The sequence below is a fragment of the Rana temporaria genome, chromosome 1, assembly GCF_905171775.1.
Source record: "Rana temporaria chromosome 1, aRanTem1.1, whole genome shotgun sequence".
Classification (NCBI taxonomy): domain Eukaryota; kingdom Metazoa; phylum Chordata; class Amphibia; order Anura; family Ranidae; genus Rana; species Rana temporaria.
Genome location: NC_053489.1, coordinates 9,255,309 through 9,271,375, shown reverse-complemented (window position 1 = coordinate 9,271,375; position 16,067 = coordinate 9,255,309). Strand labels below are relative to the sequence as shown.

The 16,067-nt window shown below is 41.8% G+C and overlaps 1 protein-coding gene across 5 annotated transcripts in view; it reads right to left on the bottom strand.

The window, feature by feature from the left end:
* LOC120924538 (transcription factor COE3-like) overlaps positions 1-16,067 on the bottom strand; it is a 206,134-nt gene that overhangs the window by 63,853 nt on the left and 126,214 nt on the right. For all 5 annotated transcript variants that reach the window (XM_040335538.1, XM_040335506.1, XM_040335515.1 and 2 more), the window contains exons 7-8: positions 6,885-6,966; positions 878-995 (exon numbers count right to left, since the gene is read on the bottom strand). In XM_040335538.1, coding sequence (XP_040191472.1) covers positions 878-995; positions 6,885-6,966 — 200 coding nt within the window. The remainder of the gene's footprint in view (positions 1-877; positions 996-6,884; positions 6,967-16,067) is intronic.

The window sequence follows — 16,067 nt, the reverse complement described above, 5'->3', positions numbered from 1 at the left end:
TGTTGCTCAGTATTCAGTAATGCCTCGTACACACTAGGCTAGGACCTCATGGACACCACCCACAATCCTTGGACAGATCATCACCCCAAGTACCAAGGTCAAAAGCCTCGGAGTAACCTATGACTCAGAGATGTCGATGGATGCGCAAATAGGATCAGTAGTCAGCGGATCCCATTACCTTCTCCGCCTACTGCGTAGACTCATCCCCTTCATCCCGGAAGAGGATACAGCAGTAGTAGTCAGAACAATCATCAATTCTCGACTCGACTACGCAAACTCCCTCTACTTAGGACTACCAAAATACCAGATGTCGCGCCTGCAAGTCGTCCAGAACACGGCAGCCAGACTGGTAACGGAAAAAAAACCCTGGGAATCCATCACCACATCTCTGAGGACCCTTTATTGGCTAACAGTAAAGGATCGGGTCACATTCAAGACCCTTTGCTTCACCCACAAATGCACACAAGGAAATAAAACACTACATCGCCAACCGCACTCTCCGATCGTCTAACCAAAACCTTCTCTACATCCCCAAGTCCCACTACAAATCGAAGTGAGAACGAAGATTTGGAGTCCAAGGACCACGGCTATGGAACGATCTACCAACGAACGAGGTGCACTGTAGTCAAGCACTGGTGTCAAGGCTTAACGAGTATTATTCGCACTTATTAATCAAATATAACAAAACACATTCAATGGTCAATGGTACGCTTAACTGACCAAAAGGAAGCAAATAAAAAAAGTACATTTTTGGGGTTTACACTTTTTGACTGGCCACATGGAGTTTTAGAGAAAACTTCTGTATTGTCTGGGAAGTAAAAAAAGGAAGAACATACTCCCTCTATGGAGACTGCATACAGTAATATTACACACACACCTTCTGTAGGGTCCAGTCTCCGAGCCCGGCGTCCATGTTTGGAGTTATTGTGTACGAACATGTTATCGGACACAGCGAGGACATGTCCATCCACATTTATTGTTGTAGAAACCACGACCTGAAACACAGAGTAAAAAGACTTAGTAAAACAGTCAGTAGGAATGAGTGACTTTGTACTTATGGCTCAGTGATGGGACAATAAATAAAGTGTACTCATCTGTACCCAGAGATAAGGGAGCAGAGACCCCCACATTGATAAGAACATTGTATACTAATGAATTAGGGGAGAGATATGAACACCAAGGAGTGTACACGACTCCTCCTTATGAAGGGAAGCAATAGTTCCATGTAATTATTGTACATATATATATATATATATATATATATATATATATATATATATATATATATATATATATATATATATATAAAATAATATAATATCCTACACAATATCCTACATAAATCGGCCAACAGTACAATACTTATCTGCTTTCATATATCTTTTCAGAACATGAGTAGAGAAGGTCTAGAACCCCTGTCAGGTTTTGTGGTATCTACAGTATGTCCCTTTGGGTGGAGGGTCCTTTTCCCTTCACTTCCTGTCCTGTATAAGCAACAGGATGTAAGAGGGAATTTCTCGAGTGGGGTAAACCCCTTCTTTAGATCAGATGTCCCCATTGGACCGTCCAACCTTCGTTTCCTTGCTCCTTTCCTTTTATCCTCTACTTTCTTCCTTTCCTCCTTGTCTTCTTTGGCTCCCTTCCTTTCTTCCCCTTCTTTCTTTCTTTTTTTATCCATCCTTCTCTTCCTTCCTTTCTTTCATCCAGCTCTTTCTTCCTTTCCTCCCTGCCTTCCTTTCCCTTTTAAGCCTCGTACACACGATAGGTTAACCAGAGGACAACGGTCTGAAGGACCGTTGTCATAGGTTAACCGATGAAGCTGACTGATGGTCCGTCACACCTACACACCATAGGTTAAATAACCGATCGTGTCAGAATGCGGTGACGTAAAACACAACGACGTGTTGAAAAAAAACGAAGTTCAATGCTTCCAAGCATGCGTCGACTTGATTCTGAGCATGCGTGGATTTTTAACCGATGGTTGTGCCTACTAACGATCGGTTTTCACCTATCGGTTACCAATCCATAGGTTAATTTATAAAGCAAGATTTGACATTATAGAGAGGAAGGATTCGACATTATAGAGAGAAAAGCTTCAACATTATAGAGAGAAAAGATTTGACATTATAGAGAGAAAAGATTCAACATTATAGAGAGAAAAGATTCAACATTATAGAGAGAAAAGATTTGACATCATAGAGACAAAAGATTCGACATTATAGAGAGAAAAGATTCGACATTATAGAGAGAAAAGATTCAACATAGAGAGGAAAGATTCGACATTATAGAGAGAAAGGATCCGACATTATAGAGAGAAAAGATTCGACATAGAGAGAGAAAAGATTCAACATTATAGAGAGGAAAGATTTGACATAGAGAGAAAAGGTTCCACATTAGAGGAAAGATTCTACATTATAGAGAGAAAATATTCGACATTATAGAGAGAAAAGATTCGACATAGAGAGAAAAGATTCGACAATATAGAGAGAAAAGATTCGACAATATAGAGAGAAAAGATTCGACAATATAGAGAGAAAAGATTTGACTTTATAGAGAGAAAAGATTTGACATTATAGAGAAAAGATTTGACATTATAGAGAGAAAAGATTCAACATAGAGAGGAAAGATCGCTGCTGGAATTGGGCGGGGGAAGTAAAATAAAAATAATGATGATGATGATGAATGTTATTGGCTGATTGTAACCAAAGAGGAGGAGCAGTAAAATAGCAAGAACTAACTTGACAATTCAACATGAACGACAAAGATTCGACAAAGCATCAAAAAACGTTGAATTGAAGGCTGATTGTGTCCGTTGATAGTTCTAAGAAGATTCGATGGAGCAGATAAACTGTATGACGCCGCGATCGTACATTTCCGGTCAAATGCTCGGCCCATAGGCTATAGAAAAATTCTATTGTTGGTTGACTAGTAATAATAATTAATAAATATAATTATTACTAGTGTCATACAACATTAGAATTCTTCTACAGCTTGTAGGCGGAACATTCGACGGGAAATGTACGATCGCGGCGTCGTACGTCGTTTCGCTGCTCCGTCGAATCTTATTTGAACATTCGACAGATCCCACAAGCCTTCAATGACAGATTCGACCTCAATGTGTTCGGATTTTCGGACGAATGCAATTTCCAACGATAAATAAATGTATTTTTCGGACGAAAACGAAAATCCGAAACAAAATATTTTAGTGTGCACATGTCTAGTATTTTCATTTTCAATGAAACATATTTTTGCATTAATGTATTCATATTCCCGGCATATCGCTTACGCCCGGTTTTCCATTATCACGGTTTCTGAATTGTGATTTCATGTATTTGTCTATATTGTGGCTTCTGTATCATATCCAGAGCAGAATTGTCCATTATCCCCCCCCCCGGATTGTATATCAGAGATACAAGGCCTCGGCATGCAGCACTCAGCACACAGGTGAGGCACCACGTACCATCGGAGGAGGCAGAGTTTGTTGTCAGCATTAAGAAATGCAAATGAAGTGGCATGCTAATCACGTCAGAATGTCATAATTATCAGCTCTTTAAGGAGCCCCCTAATGAGGTGACGAGCCCCGCTGTGAGGAGCTACAGAGAGTTCCTCGTTACATCCACCCCGTGGCATCCTGCGGACTTAACCCTTCTATCGCCATGAGCCTGGCAAAGCCTTGCTTATCGACGGCTGTGCCTCTTGGTTTGAGTGTGTTTGTCCGTACAGAGTCCGGTCTTGGCTCAATTCAGGGAATGAGGACCATCGGAGGGCCGTAGGGCACATACTGTAAGGATATTGGAGGTCTATCCACCTCTTGTGTTGGCCAAGCTGCAGTGAAGGAGGATCCCGGCAGGGTTGAGTGCAAGCAAGTGTCACTTTTTGTCGGTTTTTATCGGCTAGACCACTGGTGCCCAACCTGTGGCTCTTCTATGCCTGAACCCTTGGACCCCATCAGTCAAAAGTGGGGGAGTCTTTATTTTTTAAAGGGATTGATCTTAAAGGGGTTGTGAAGATTCATGTTTTTTCACCTTAATGCATTAAAGCGGAGGTTCACCCTAAAAAATAATTCTAACATTACATTGTGCTCACTCTCGACATTGACAGTACGCTGATGTTTTTTTTTTTTTTTGCCGTACATACCGTTGTATCGCTATTTTCCCCGCCGGCTTCCGGGTAGTGGCTCCCTCGGGAGTGGGCGTTCCTATGCACAGGCTAAGTGATTGACGTGATGACAAAATCTTTCCCACGGCGCATAATGCACGTCACGAGTTGCCGAAAGAAGCCAAACTGCGAGTCGGCGCTACACGGCGCCTGCGCACCGACGTTCGGCTTCTTTCGGGCAACTCGTGACGCACCTTATGCGCCGTTGGGAAGCTTTTGTCATCACGTCAATCACTTAGCCTGTGCATAGGAACGCCCACTCCCACGGGAGCCACTACCCAGAAGCCGGTGGGGAAAATAGCGATACAATGGTATGTTTTTAGGGTGAACCACCGCTTTAAGGTGAAAAAACACCTTGCAGTCACCGTCCCCCCCCACCGGGCCCCTGTTTTACTTACCTGAGACGCAAATCTCCCACGTTGCTTTCACCGAGCTCTAGTCGGCTCTTCATTGGATGATTGATAGCAGCGCAGCCACTGGCTCCCGCTGCTGTCAATCAAATTAATGATGCGGCGCGCCGAGGGACAGGGTCGAGTCCTACACTTGGCGGCTATGGCCGCCGAGTGTATCACACGTGAGCGCACCCGCAAGGTAACCCTCTCAAGAGAGAGCTTCCCAGAGGGAGTTAGCTCTTGCAGGGAGGGGCCGCGAGAGCTGCCGTGGGACCCCCAGAAGAGGATGTTCGGGGCCACTCTGTGCAAAACTAACTGCACAGTGGAGGTAAGCATGACACGTCTGTTTGAAAACCAAAAAACAAACCCAAAGTAACCCTTTAAGCAGTCTCATGAAACCATGTTCCCAGTCTTCAACTGTCTCCTACACCATATCTTTAAAGTGGTTCTAAATGCTCAAGGTTTTTTACCTTCATGCATTCTGTGTGCATCATCCCCCCCCCCCCCCAAACCCCCCTAAAACTTACCTGACCCCCAGCTCTATCCAGTGATGTGCACAAGAGCCTTGGCTCTCCTGGCACTCTCCTTCCTCATTGGCTAAGACAGCAGCAGGAGCCATTGGCTCCTGCTGCTATCAATCCCAGCCAGCGAGCCAGTGAGGAGAGAGAGGGGGCAGGTCCGAGCCACAATTGTGTGTAAATGGACATGAGCCTGCTTAGGCGTTTCCATTGTAAGCTGCTTGTTCTGGGGGCACTCAGCCAAGAGCGCCGCCGAGGGACCCTAGAAGAGGAGGAACGGGGCTGCTCTTTGCAAAACTATCGCACAGAGCAGGTGAGTATGACATGTTTATACATAAAGCCTTTAATATCACTTTAAGTGCACCTGTAGCACGTCTGCCGTTTCTGACTGTTCCCTCTAGAAGGGAATCAACCTCTTAGGCCTCGTACACACGATAGGTTAACCAAAGGACAACAGTCTGATGGACCGATTTCATAGGTCCAAAACGGTGGTCACACCCACTGCTACACTTACCACTCCCTGCCCCCCAGATCAAAAATAACCTGAAGCATAGGCTTGCCTAAATTTACCTACCTGGCAGCTACCACAAAAATCCTCACCTCTAACACCTTCCTATAGTAGAGGGCGCTACATGGTGGAGGTTAGATATGAAGCCAGGTGAAGTCAGACTTCATTAAAAAAAATTGGAAACAAAATCAAAGTGGTGCACAGACTGTACTTTTGTGCTATCTCCTCTTAGGTAGTCTGGCCAAATGGTTTGGTTGCTCCCAGCAGTTGCTGTCTTGTGGTGCTGTAGCAGGTCATTGTGAGGGCTACTAAGTTGGCTGATTCTGGGTCACAGGAGAGGACAAGTAAAGAGGGCCTACTAAGTCGGCTGATTCTGGGTCACTAGGAGAGGACAAGTAAGGAAGGGCTACTAAGTTGGGTGACTCTGGGTTATAGGAGAGGACAAGTAAGGAGGGTCTACTAAGTTGGCTTATTCTGGGTCACTAGGAGAGGGCAAGTAAGGAGGGCTACTAAGTTGGCTGATTCTGGGTCACAGGAGAGGACAAGTAAGGAGGGCCTACTAAGTTGGCTGACTCTGGGTCATAGGAGAGGACAAGTAAGGAGGTACTACTAAGTTGGCTGATTCTGGGTCACAGGAGAGGACAAGTAAGGAGGGCCTACTAAGTTGGCTGATTCTGGGTCACAGAAGAGGACAAGTAAGGAGGGCCTACTAAGTTGGCTGACTCTGGGTCACTAGGAGAGGACAAGTAAGGAGGGCCTACTAAGTTGGCTGATTCTGGGTCACTAGGAGAGGACAAGTAAGGAGGGCTACTAAGTTGGCTGATTCTGGGTCACTAGGAGAGGACAAGAAAGCGCCTTCCTGTAACCCACAAGAGAAGTATGGCCAGAAGAACTTTGGTCATACTTCTGTTTCAAGATGATTGTGTAAATCCTTTGGTGTACAGAAGCTTCCAGCTGAATATTCAGATTCTCTAGAGCTACAAAGCCACAACCTTTGGATGAAAATTAAAATAAAAAAAGTTAAAAAAAGCCCTCAGTGTTTCGGCACCATTATTCCACTTTCAAAAAGAAATAAAAAAAACAACAGGGGGTGACGTATTCAAAACTTGAAGAAAAAAGTTTTGGCAATAGATATACTTTAACCATAAGAATACAAAATCTAGAGCCCAGGAATCTGCTGAAATATCTTACTAACTAGATATTGGCTCACACGTAAGGATATGATATCTTTTGCTAACGGCAGAGGTAACCTTATTAGAAAAGTAAGGTATGATCAAGTGGGTGATGATGGTTGGAATGTCTCCTCACCTGGAATCTTCTCATATCTCGTGGATTTCCAGCATTCTTCAGACAGTTCTGATTGCACTTTAGGAAGAATTTCAAGAAAAACCTGCAAAACAAAATGTGACATCATTGTACCGGCTCCTAAAAAATGTGACATCATAGTACCGGCTCCTAACAAATGTGACGTCATTGTACCGGCTCCTAACAAATGTGACGTCATTGTACCGGCTCCTAAAAAATGTGACGTCATTGTACAGGCTCCTAACAAATGTGACGTAATTTTTACAGGCTTCTAAAAAATGTGACGTCATTGTACCGGCTCCTAAAAAATGTGACATCATTGTACCGGCTCCTAAAAAATGTGACATCATTGTACCGGCTCCTAAAAAATGTGACATCATTGTACCGACTCCTAAAAAATGTGACATCATTGTACCGGCTCCTAAAAAATGTGACATCATTGTACCGGCTCCTAAAAAATGTGACGTCATTGTACCGGCTCCTAACAAATGTGACGTCATTGTACCGACTCCTAACAAATGTGACGTCATTGTACAGGCTCCTAACACATGTGACTTCATTGTACTGATTCGTAACAAATGTGACATCATTGTACTGGTTCCTAACAAATGTGACTTCATTGTACCGGCTCCTAACAAATGTGACATCATTGTACCGGCTCCTAAAAAATGTGACATCATTGTACCGACTCCTAACAAATGTGACGTCATTGTACCGGCTCCTAACAAATGTGACATCATTGTACAGGCTCCTAACAAATGTGACGTCATTGTACCGGCTCCTAAAAAATGTGACATCATTGTACCGACTCCTAACAAATGTGACATCATTGTACCGGCTCCTAAAAAATGTGACATCATTGTACCGACTCCTAACAAATGTGACATCATTGTACAGACTCCTAACAAATGTGACATCATTGTACCGGCTCCTAAAAAATGTGACGTCATTGTACTGGCTCCTAACAAATGTAACGTCACATGATCATGTATATTATATCATTTCTATTTCATATTTTTATAGTTTTGGTGTGTAGATTGTAGAATTTCAATTTTTTTTTGGTGTGTATATTATATAATTTTAAATTTTATATTTTTATATTTTTTGGTGTGTATATTATATCATTTCTATTTCATAGTTTTGGTGTGTATATTGTATAATTTCTATTTTATATTTTTTTGGTGTGTGTGTGTGTGTCTCTATTATATACTTTCTCTATATATATATTTATTTATTTTTGGTGTGTATATTGTAGAATTTCAGGGGCAGATCCACAGACAGAGTACGCCGGCGTATCTACTGATACGCCGGCGTACTTTCAAATTTGCCGCGTCGTATCTTTGGTTTGAATCCTCAAACCAAGATACGATGGCATCTGGGTTAGATCCGACAGGTGTACGTCCTCGTACGCCTTCGGATCTAAGATGCAATACTTCGGCGTCCGCTGGGTGGCGTTCACGTCGTTTTCCGCGTCGGGTATGCAAAGTAGCTATTTCCGACGATCAACGAAGGTACGCGCGGCCGTCGCATTCTCTTACGTCGTCTCTAGTCGGCTTTTTCCGGCGTATAGTTAAAGCTGCTATTTTGCGGCGTATAGTTAGACTTGCCATGTTAAGTATGGCCGTCGTTCCCGCGTCGAAATTTGAATTTTTTTTTTTTGCGTAAGTCGTCCGTGAATCGGGATGAACGTAAATCACGTCTAAGTTAAAAAAAAATGACGTTGTTGCGACGTCATTTAGCGCAATGCACGGCGGGAAATTTAGAAATGGAGCATGCGCAGTTCATTCGGCGCGGGGACGCGCTTCATTTAAATGAATCACGCCCCCTAATCGCCGATTTGAATTCCGCCGCCAGAGATACACTACGGCGCCGTAACTAGATACGGCGGCGTAGCATATCTCTGATAGGCTGCGCGGGTGCAGATCTCTGTGGATCTGCCCCTCAATTTTTTTCTGGTGTGTATATTATATCATTTCTATTTCATTTGTATAATTTTTATTTTATATTTTTTGGTGTGTGTATTATATACTTTCTCTATTTATTTATTTATTTATTTTTGGTATTTATATTGTAGAATTTCAATTTTTTTCTGGCGCGTATATTATATCATTTCTATTTTTATATTTTTTGGTGTGTATATTATATCATTTCTATTTCATATTTTTATATTTTTGGTGTGTGTATATTATATAATTTCTATTTCATATTTTTAAAGTTTTGGTGTGTATATTGTATAATTTTTATTTAATATTTTTTAGTGTGTGTATTATATACTTTCTCTATTTATTTATTTATTTATTTTTGGTGTGAATATTATAGAATTTCAATTTTTTTCTGGTGTGTATATTATATCATTTCTATTTTCTATTTTTATATTTTTTGGTGTGTATATTATATCATTTCTATTTCATATTTTTATAGTTTTGGTGTGTATATTGTATATTTTTTATTTTATATTTTTTAGTGTGTGTATTATATACTTTCTCTATTTATTTATTTATCTATTTTTGGTGTGTATATTGTAGAATTTCAATTTTTTTCTGGTGTGTATATTATATCATTTCTATTTCATATTTTTATAGTTTTGGTGTGTATATTGTATAATTTTAATTTTATATTTTTTGGTGTGTGTGTGTATTATATACTTTCTCTATTTATTTATTTATTTTTGGTGTGTATATTGTAGAATTTCAATTTTGTTCTGGTGTGTATATTATATCATTTCTATTTTCTATTTTTATGTTTTTTGGTGTGTGTATATTATATCATTTCTATTTCATATTTTTATATTTTTGTTGTGTATATTGTATAATTTCTATTTTATATTTTTTGATGTGTATATTGTATAATTTCTATTTTATATTTTTTTGGTGTGTATATTGTATAATTTCAATTTTTTTTTGTGTATATTATATACTTTCTCTATTTATTTATTTTTGGGTGTGTATATTGTAGAACTTTTTTTTCTGGTGTGTATATTATATAGTTTATATTTTATATTTTTTGGTGCGTACAGTATATTGTATAATGTATTTTTTTTTTTTTGGGTGTGCATATTGTAGAACTTCTATTTTTTCTGGTGTGTATATTATATAGTTTATATTTTATATTTTTTGGTGTGTATATTGTATAATGTAATTTTTTTTTTTTTTGGGTGTGCATATTGTAGAACTTCTATTTTTTTCTGGTGTGTATATTGTATAATGTAATTTTTTTTTTTTTTTTTTGGTGTGTATATTATATAATTTCTATTTCATATTTTTATAGTTTTGGTTTATGTTTAAATGAGAAAAAAAAACAGTTTTGACACCCTCAACATCAACGTTTTCAATGGCGCTGCGTCTTTAACGGACCACTCATGAACCGCACTTTTACGGGAAATGGCCGAAGCACTTAAACCTCGGCTGCATGAAAAGGAAATATCATGAATAATTAAGTGCGCATTTCTCATGTGCTGAGCACAGTGCGGCGCGCCCCCCCTCACCTGTCAGCGTATGTAACCCGACGTAAGTCCCGTCCCATGTTCTACGGATCTATAAAAACACTTGGAGCGGTACCAGTCGCCAGCACACGGCCCCCTCCGAGGGATCAATTTAATCGAAGACCCTAAAAACCTTCTGGCCCCGGAGCAGCGGCCGGCCTCGGATTTATATGACTTTATAACCCTTTCTATAATTTATCAAAAAGGAAATATCATCTTTTTTCTTTTTTTATTGTTTTTCAATATAGAGATAAAAGACTTAAAAAGCAATTCCAGTTAACAAGTGAAATCAATTAGGAGGTTCACTAAAAGTGTATTTTTTGCTGAAATTCATTTTTTTGATAAATGACTGTGCAAATATTATGAGACGTAAAAAAAATGTTACAGCAGCCACCATTTAATTCTTCGGGGGCCTCTGCTTTCAGAAAACATATCATGTTTGGGGGTTCCAAGTAGTTTTCTAACAAAAAAATAAATAAAATGTTGATTTTTTAACTTCAAAATTTCCTCGGACAACAAGTCCCATTTCCCTGAAACGCGTTGGCCGAATCTGTTGTTCTTAACCACTTCCATACCGGGCCTATTCTGGCGCTCCTCTCCTTCATGTAAAAATCCAAATTTTTTTGCTAGAAAATTACTCAGAACCCCCAAACACTATATACATTTTTTTTAGCAGACACCGTAGGGAATAACACGGCGGTCGTTGCAACTTTTTTATCTCGCACGGTATTTGCGCAGCAATTTTTCAAACGCGTGGCCCGGGGATTGCAGCGTATATCTTAAGTCCACCATGGGACCACCATTGAACCACCATTGAACCACCATGGGACCACCATGGCACCACCATGGAACCACAATGGGACCACCATGGGACCACAATGGAACCACCACAGGACCGCCATAGGACCACCACGGCACCACCATGGAACCACAATGGGACCACCACGGGACCACCATGGCACCACCATGGAACCACAATGGGACCACCATGGAACCACCACGGGACCGCCATAGGACCACCACGGCACCACGATGGGACCACCATGGGACGGAGACGTGGCGAGGGAGGTCAGGTGAACGCTGTCTCTGCCCGATGAACAATGTCAGGGAAGGGATTTCAGAGTTGCGTCTTCTTTTTTTTGTAACCAGGAATTGCCATGTTTATTTTATTCTAATAATTTTTTCTTCTGAGTTGCATTGTAACAGATTGTGTCTGCCAACACGCTGTCGGATGAGCATGCTGGCACTAAAAGCTGCTTCAAGTATCTGGGCATCCCTAAAGAGAACCAGTCACCACCGGGCTTATGCAAAAAATATGAATATTTATTGTTACCTTTCTTATGAGAATTGTGAAGCTCCCCTTGTTCCTTTATGTTGGTTTATATAGTGATGTACACTCACTGCCTACTTTAATAGGAGAAAAGTTTTTGCTTATCATCTATAAGTTATATTGGTACCACATCCCCTTAATTGGCAACAATTTAGGGGTTTGGGGATTTTAGAGGTGCAGAATTACAACATTTACTATATAGATAAATATTTTTTTCATATAAAAGTAAAAAATTACAGAATATAGAAAATCCATCCAATTATAGAATACAATTTCAAGAATGTGCAAGCTGAAAATGTCTCTACATGTTTCGCCACGATTAGTAGCTTCCTCGGGAGAATCAAATTTTATCAGGCACTATCTACTGGAAATAGAAAGAAAACAATACATAAAATTACAAAACAAAACAGGAATCCAAAATAACAATAAAAAATACAAATTCGACATTGTATCCCGAGTTGGACCAAAAGGACAGACCTATGCCGCGTACACACGGTCGGAAATTCTGCCAGCCAAAGTCCGATGTGAGCTTTTGGTCGGAAATTCCGACCGTGTGTAGGCTCCATCGGACTTCTGCTAGCAAAAGATAGAGAGCAGGTTCTCTATTTTTCCAACGGAAAAAATTCCGATCGAAGATTCCGATCGTCTGTAGCAATTCCGACCCGCAAAATTCCGACGCACGCTCGCAAACAATTTGACGCATGCTTGAAAGCATTGAACTTAATTTTCTCGGCTCGTCGTAGTGTTGTACGTCACTGCGTTCTTGATGGTCGAAAGTTCAGAGAACTTTTGTGTGACCGCGTGTACGCATGCCAAGCTTCAGCGGACTTCCATCGGGAAAAACATCCAAGGTTGTTGCCTACTTTAATAGGTACACCTTGCTAGTACTGGGTTGGACCCACTTTTGCCTTCAAACTGCCTTCATTCTTCGTGACAAAGAATCATCAAGGTGTTGGAAACATTCCTCAGAGATTTTGGTCCAAAGGTGCTCTCTTGGATTGAGATGTGGTGAGTGTGGAGGCCATTGGAGCACAGTGACCTCATTGTCCAGTGGTGAGATGATTGGAGTACAGTGACATCATTGTCCAGTGGTGAGATGATTGGAGTACAGTGACCTCATTGTCCAGTGGTGAGATGATTGGAGGACAGTGACCTCATTGTCCAGTGGTGAGATGATTGGAGGACAGTGACCTCATTGTCCAGTGGTGAGATGATTGGTGTACAGTGACCTCATTGTCCAGTGGTGAGATGATTGGAGGACAGTGACCTCATTGTCCAGTGGTGAGATGATTGGAGGACAGTGACCTCATTGTCCAGTGGTGAGATGATTGGTGTACAGTGATCTCATCGTCCAGTGGTGAGATGATTGGAGGGCAGTGACCTCATTGTCCAGTGGTGAGATGATTGGTGTACAGTGAACTCATTGTCCAGTGGTGAGATGATTGGAGGACAGTGACCTCATTGTCCAGTGGTGAGATGATTGGAGGACAGTGACCTCATTGTCCAGTGGTGAGATGATTGGAGGACAGTGACCTCATTGTCCAGTGGTGAGATGATTGGAGGACAGTGACCTCATTGTCCAGTGGTGAGATGATTGGAGGACAGTGACCTCATTGTCCAGTGGTGAGATGATTGGAGGACAGTGACCTCATTCTCCAGTGGTGAGATGATTGGTGTACAGTGACGTTACAGTATTGTGGGAACACAAGTTCAAAGTGGCATCATTTGAGGGGGCAAACTGTCTGTATCTGAGGGGGCAAAGTGGCTGTATTTGAGGGGGAAAGTGGCTGTATTCGAGGGGGCAAACTGGCATCAATTGAGGGGGCAAACTGGCATCATTTGAGGGGCAACTGACTGCATTTGAGGGGGCAAACTGGCTGCATTTGAGGGGGCAAACTGGCTGCATTTGAGGGGGCAAACTCACTGCATTTGAGGGGGAAAACTGACTGCATTTGAGGGGGAAAACTGACTGCATTTGAGGGGGCAAACTGGCATCATTTGAGGGGGCAAACTGGCTTATTTGAGGGGGAAAACTGGCATCATTTGAGGGGGAAAACTGACTGTATTTGAGGGGGCAAACTGACTGCATTTGAGGGGGCAAACTGGCTGTATCTGAGGGGGCAAAGTGGCTGTATTCGTGGGGGCAAACTGGCATCATTTGAGGGGGCAAACTGACTGCATTTGAGGGGTCAAACTGGCTGTATCTGAGGGGGAAAACTGACTGTATTTGAGGGGGAAAACTGGCTGTATTTGAGGGGGCAAAGTGGGTGTATTTGTGGGGGTAAACTGGCATCATTTGAGGGGGGAAACTGGCTGCATTTAAGGGGGCAAACTGGCTGTATCTGAGGGGGAAAACTGACTGTATTTGAGGGGGCAAACTGGCTGTAATTAATGGGGAAAAGTGGCTGTATTTGAGTGGGCAAAGTGGCTGCTTTTGAGGTGGCAAACTGGTGGCATTTGATGGGCACAGTGGCTGCATTTGATCGGCACAGTGGCGACAATTGATGGGCACAGTAGCTGCGTTTGATGGGCACAGTGAGGCTACAATTTGAGCACCAGCCGCCACTGGCATAGCATGCATTTTAAGTGCATACAACTGCGCACATTTTTACTGAAATCACAAAAAGAATGGCCACCGGGGGTGTATATTCGCTCTACGAGGTTCAAGAGACCCTTTATAAAAAAAAAAAAAAAAACGAGCTGACTTTTTGACTTAATAAAACATGGCGTTGGGAATTCACTGATTGATTTTACGTGTTGCCGGCGGGTGGCTCTTTGCTTCCATCCTAGAGATAACAGATCTTTGACTTTTACCATGGCTGAGGATCTCCTATGGGACTGCAGCTATCACACGGTCCCCCCCCCCCCCTCACATAAAAGAGCTGTCTATGCAGGAGGAGCGGGCCAAGCGTCAGCCTCGGAGGATCAGAGGATGGCATAAACTCAGGAAGAGGAACAAGGAAAGAACAGGAGCCAGACAAAGACGAGGAGACAGACGAGATCCATTCCCAGAGGCTTCCCAGAGTCATGAAATATTTATAGTCCCGGGACGTGGCATTCTGTACTGGGCTGCGCTGCCTGAATTATACATGGGCTGCTGTGTACCCTCAAGGAGACGTGCGGGCACAGCGGCACGCTGGCATATGGTGGCACACAAACACATATTGCGCAGCCAGGTACATATTTATACATTCTAGATGAACTGTGAGCCAATGTTGATACACAAACAATGCAACCTATATTTCCACCTGGGTACCCCATATGTCCCCCGAACAATACCAGACGGTTGGAAGGCGGCGCCGTAGAGGAAATCTGAGACAAATTGGAGCGCAGATCTTGTGTGCCAAGATTGTTTTTATGCAAATAGAAGATTGTACTGAGCAGCATTGTATTCTTAAAACAGAAGGTGTTTACATGTCGTCACTAACTTCACAAATCCTAAAAAGGCACGGGATATATTCCTCATGTTAGGAGATCGCAGATACAAAATTCAATACTTTTTGGCTCTGTGACCGATAGTTTATCTAGATACAACCTGGATCTAGGGCCGTTTATCCAACAATGCGTCCAGAGCCTCTGGTTTATAGACCAGATGCATCCTAAATATAGAACCATTTATTCAGCTGCTCATCCAGCGCCTCTGGTTTATAGACTGGGTACATCCTAAATATAGAGCTATTTATCCAACTGTTCATCCAGAGCCTCTGGTTTATAGACCAGATACATCCTAAATATAGAACCATTTATCCAACTGTCCATCCAGAGCCTCTGGTTTATAGACCGGATACATCCTAAATATAGAACCGCTTATTCAACTGTCTATCCAGAGCCTCTGGTTTATAAACCAAATACATCCTAAATATAGAACCATTTATCCAACTGTCCATCCAGAGCCTCTGGTTTATAGACCAGATACATCCTAAATATATAACCGCTTATTCAACTGTCTATCCAGAGTCTCTGGTTTATATTCCAGATACAACCTGGATATAGAGCCATTTATCCGACGGTACATCCAGAGCCTCTGGTTTATAGACCATATCTTAAATATATAGTAATTTATCCAACTGTCTATCCAAAGTCTCTGGTTTATAGACCGGATACATCCTAAATATAGAGCCATTTATCCAACTGTTCCTCCAGAGCCTCTGGTTTATATTCCAGATACATCCTAAATATAGAACCATTTATCCAACTGCCCAACCAGAGCCTCTGGTTTATAGACCGGATACATCCTAAATATAGAACCATTCATTCAGCTGCCCATCTAGAGCCTCTGGTTTATAGACCAGATACATCCTAAATATAGAACCATTTATCCAACTGTCCATCCAGAGCCTCTGGTTTATAGACCGGATACATCCTAAATATAGAA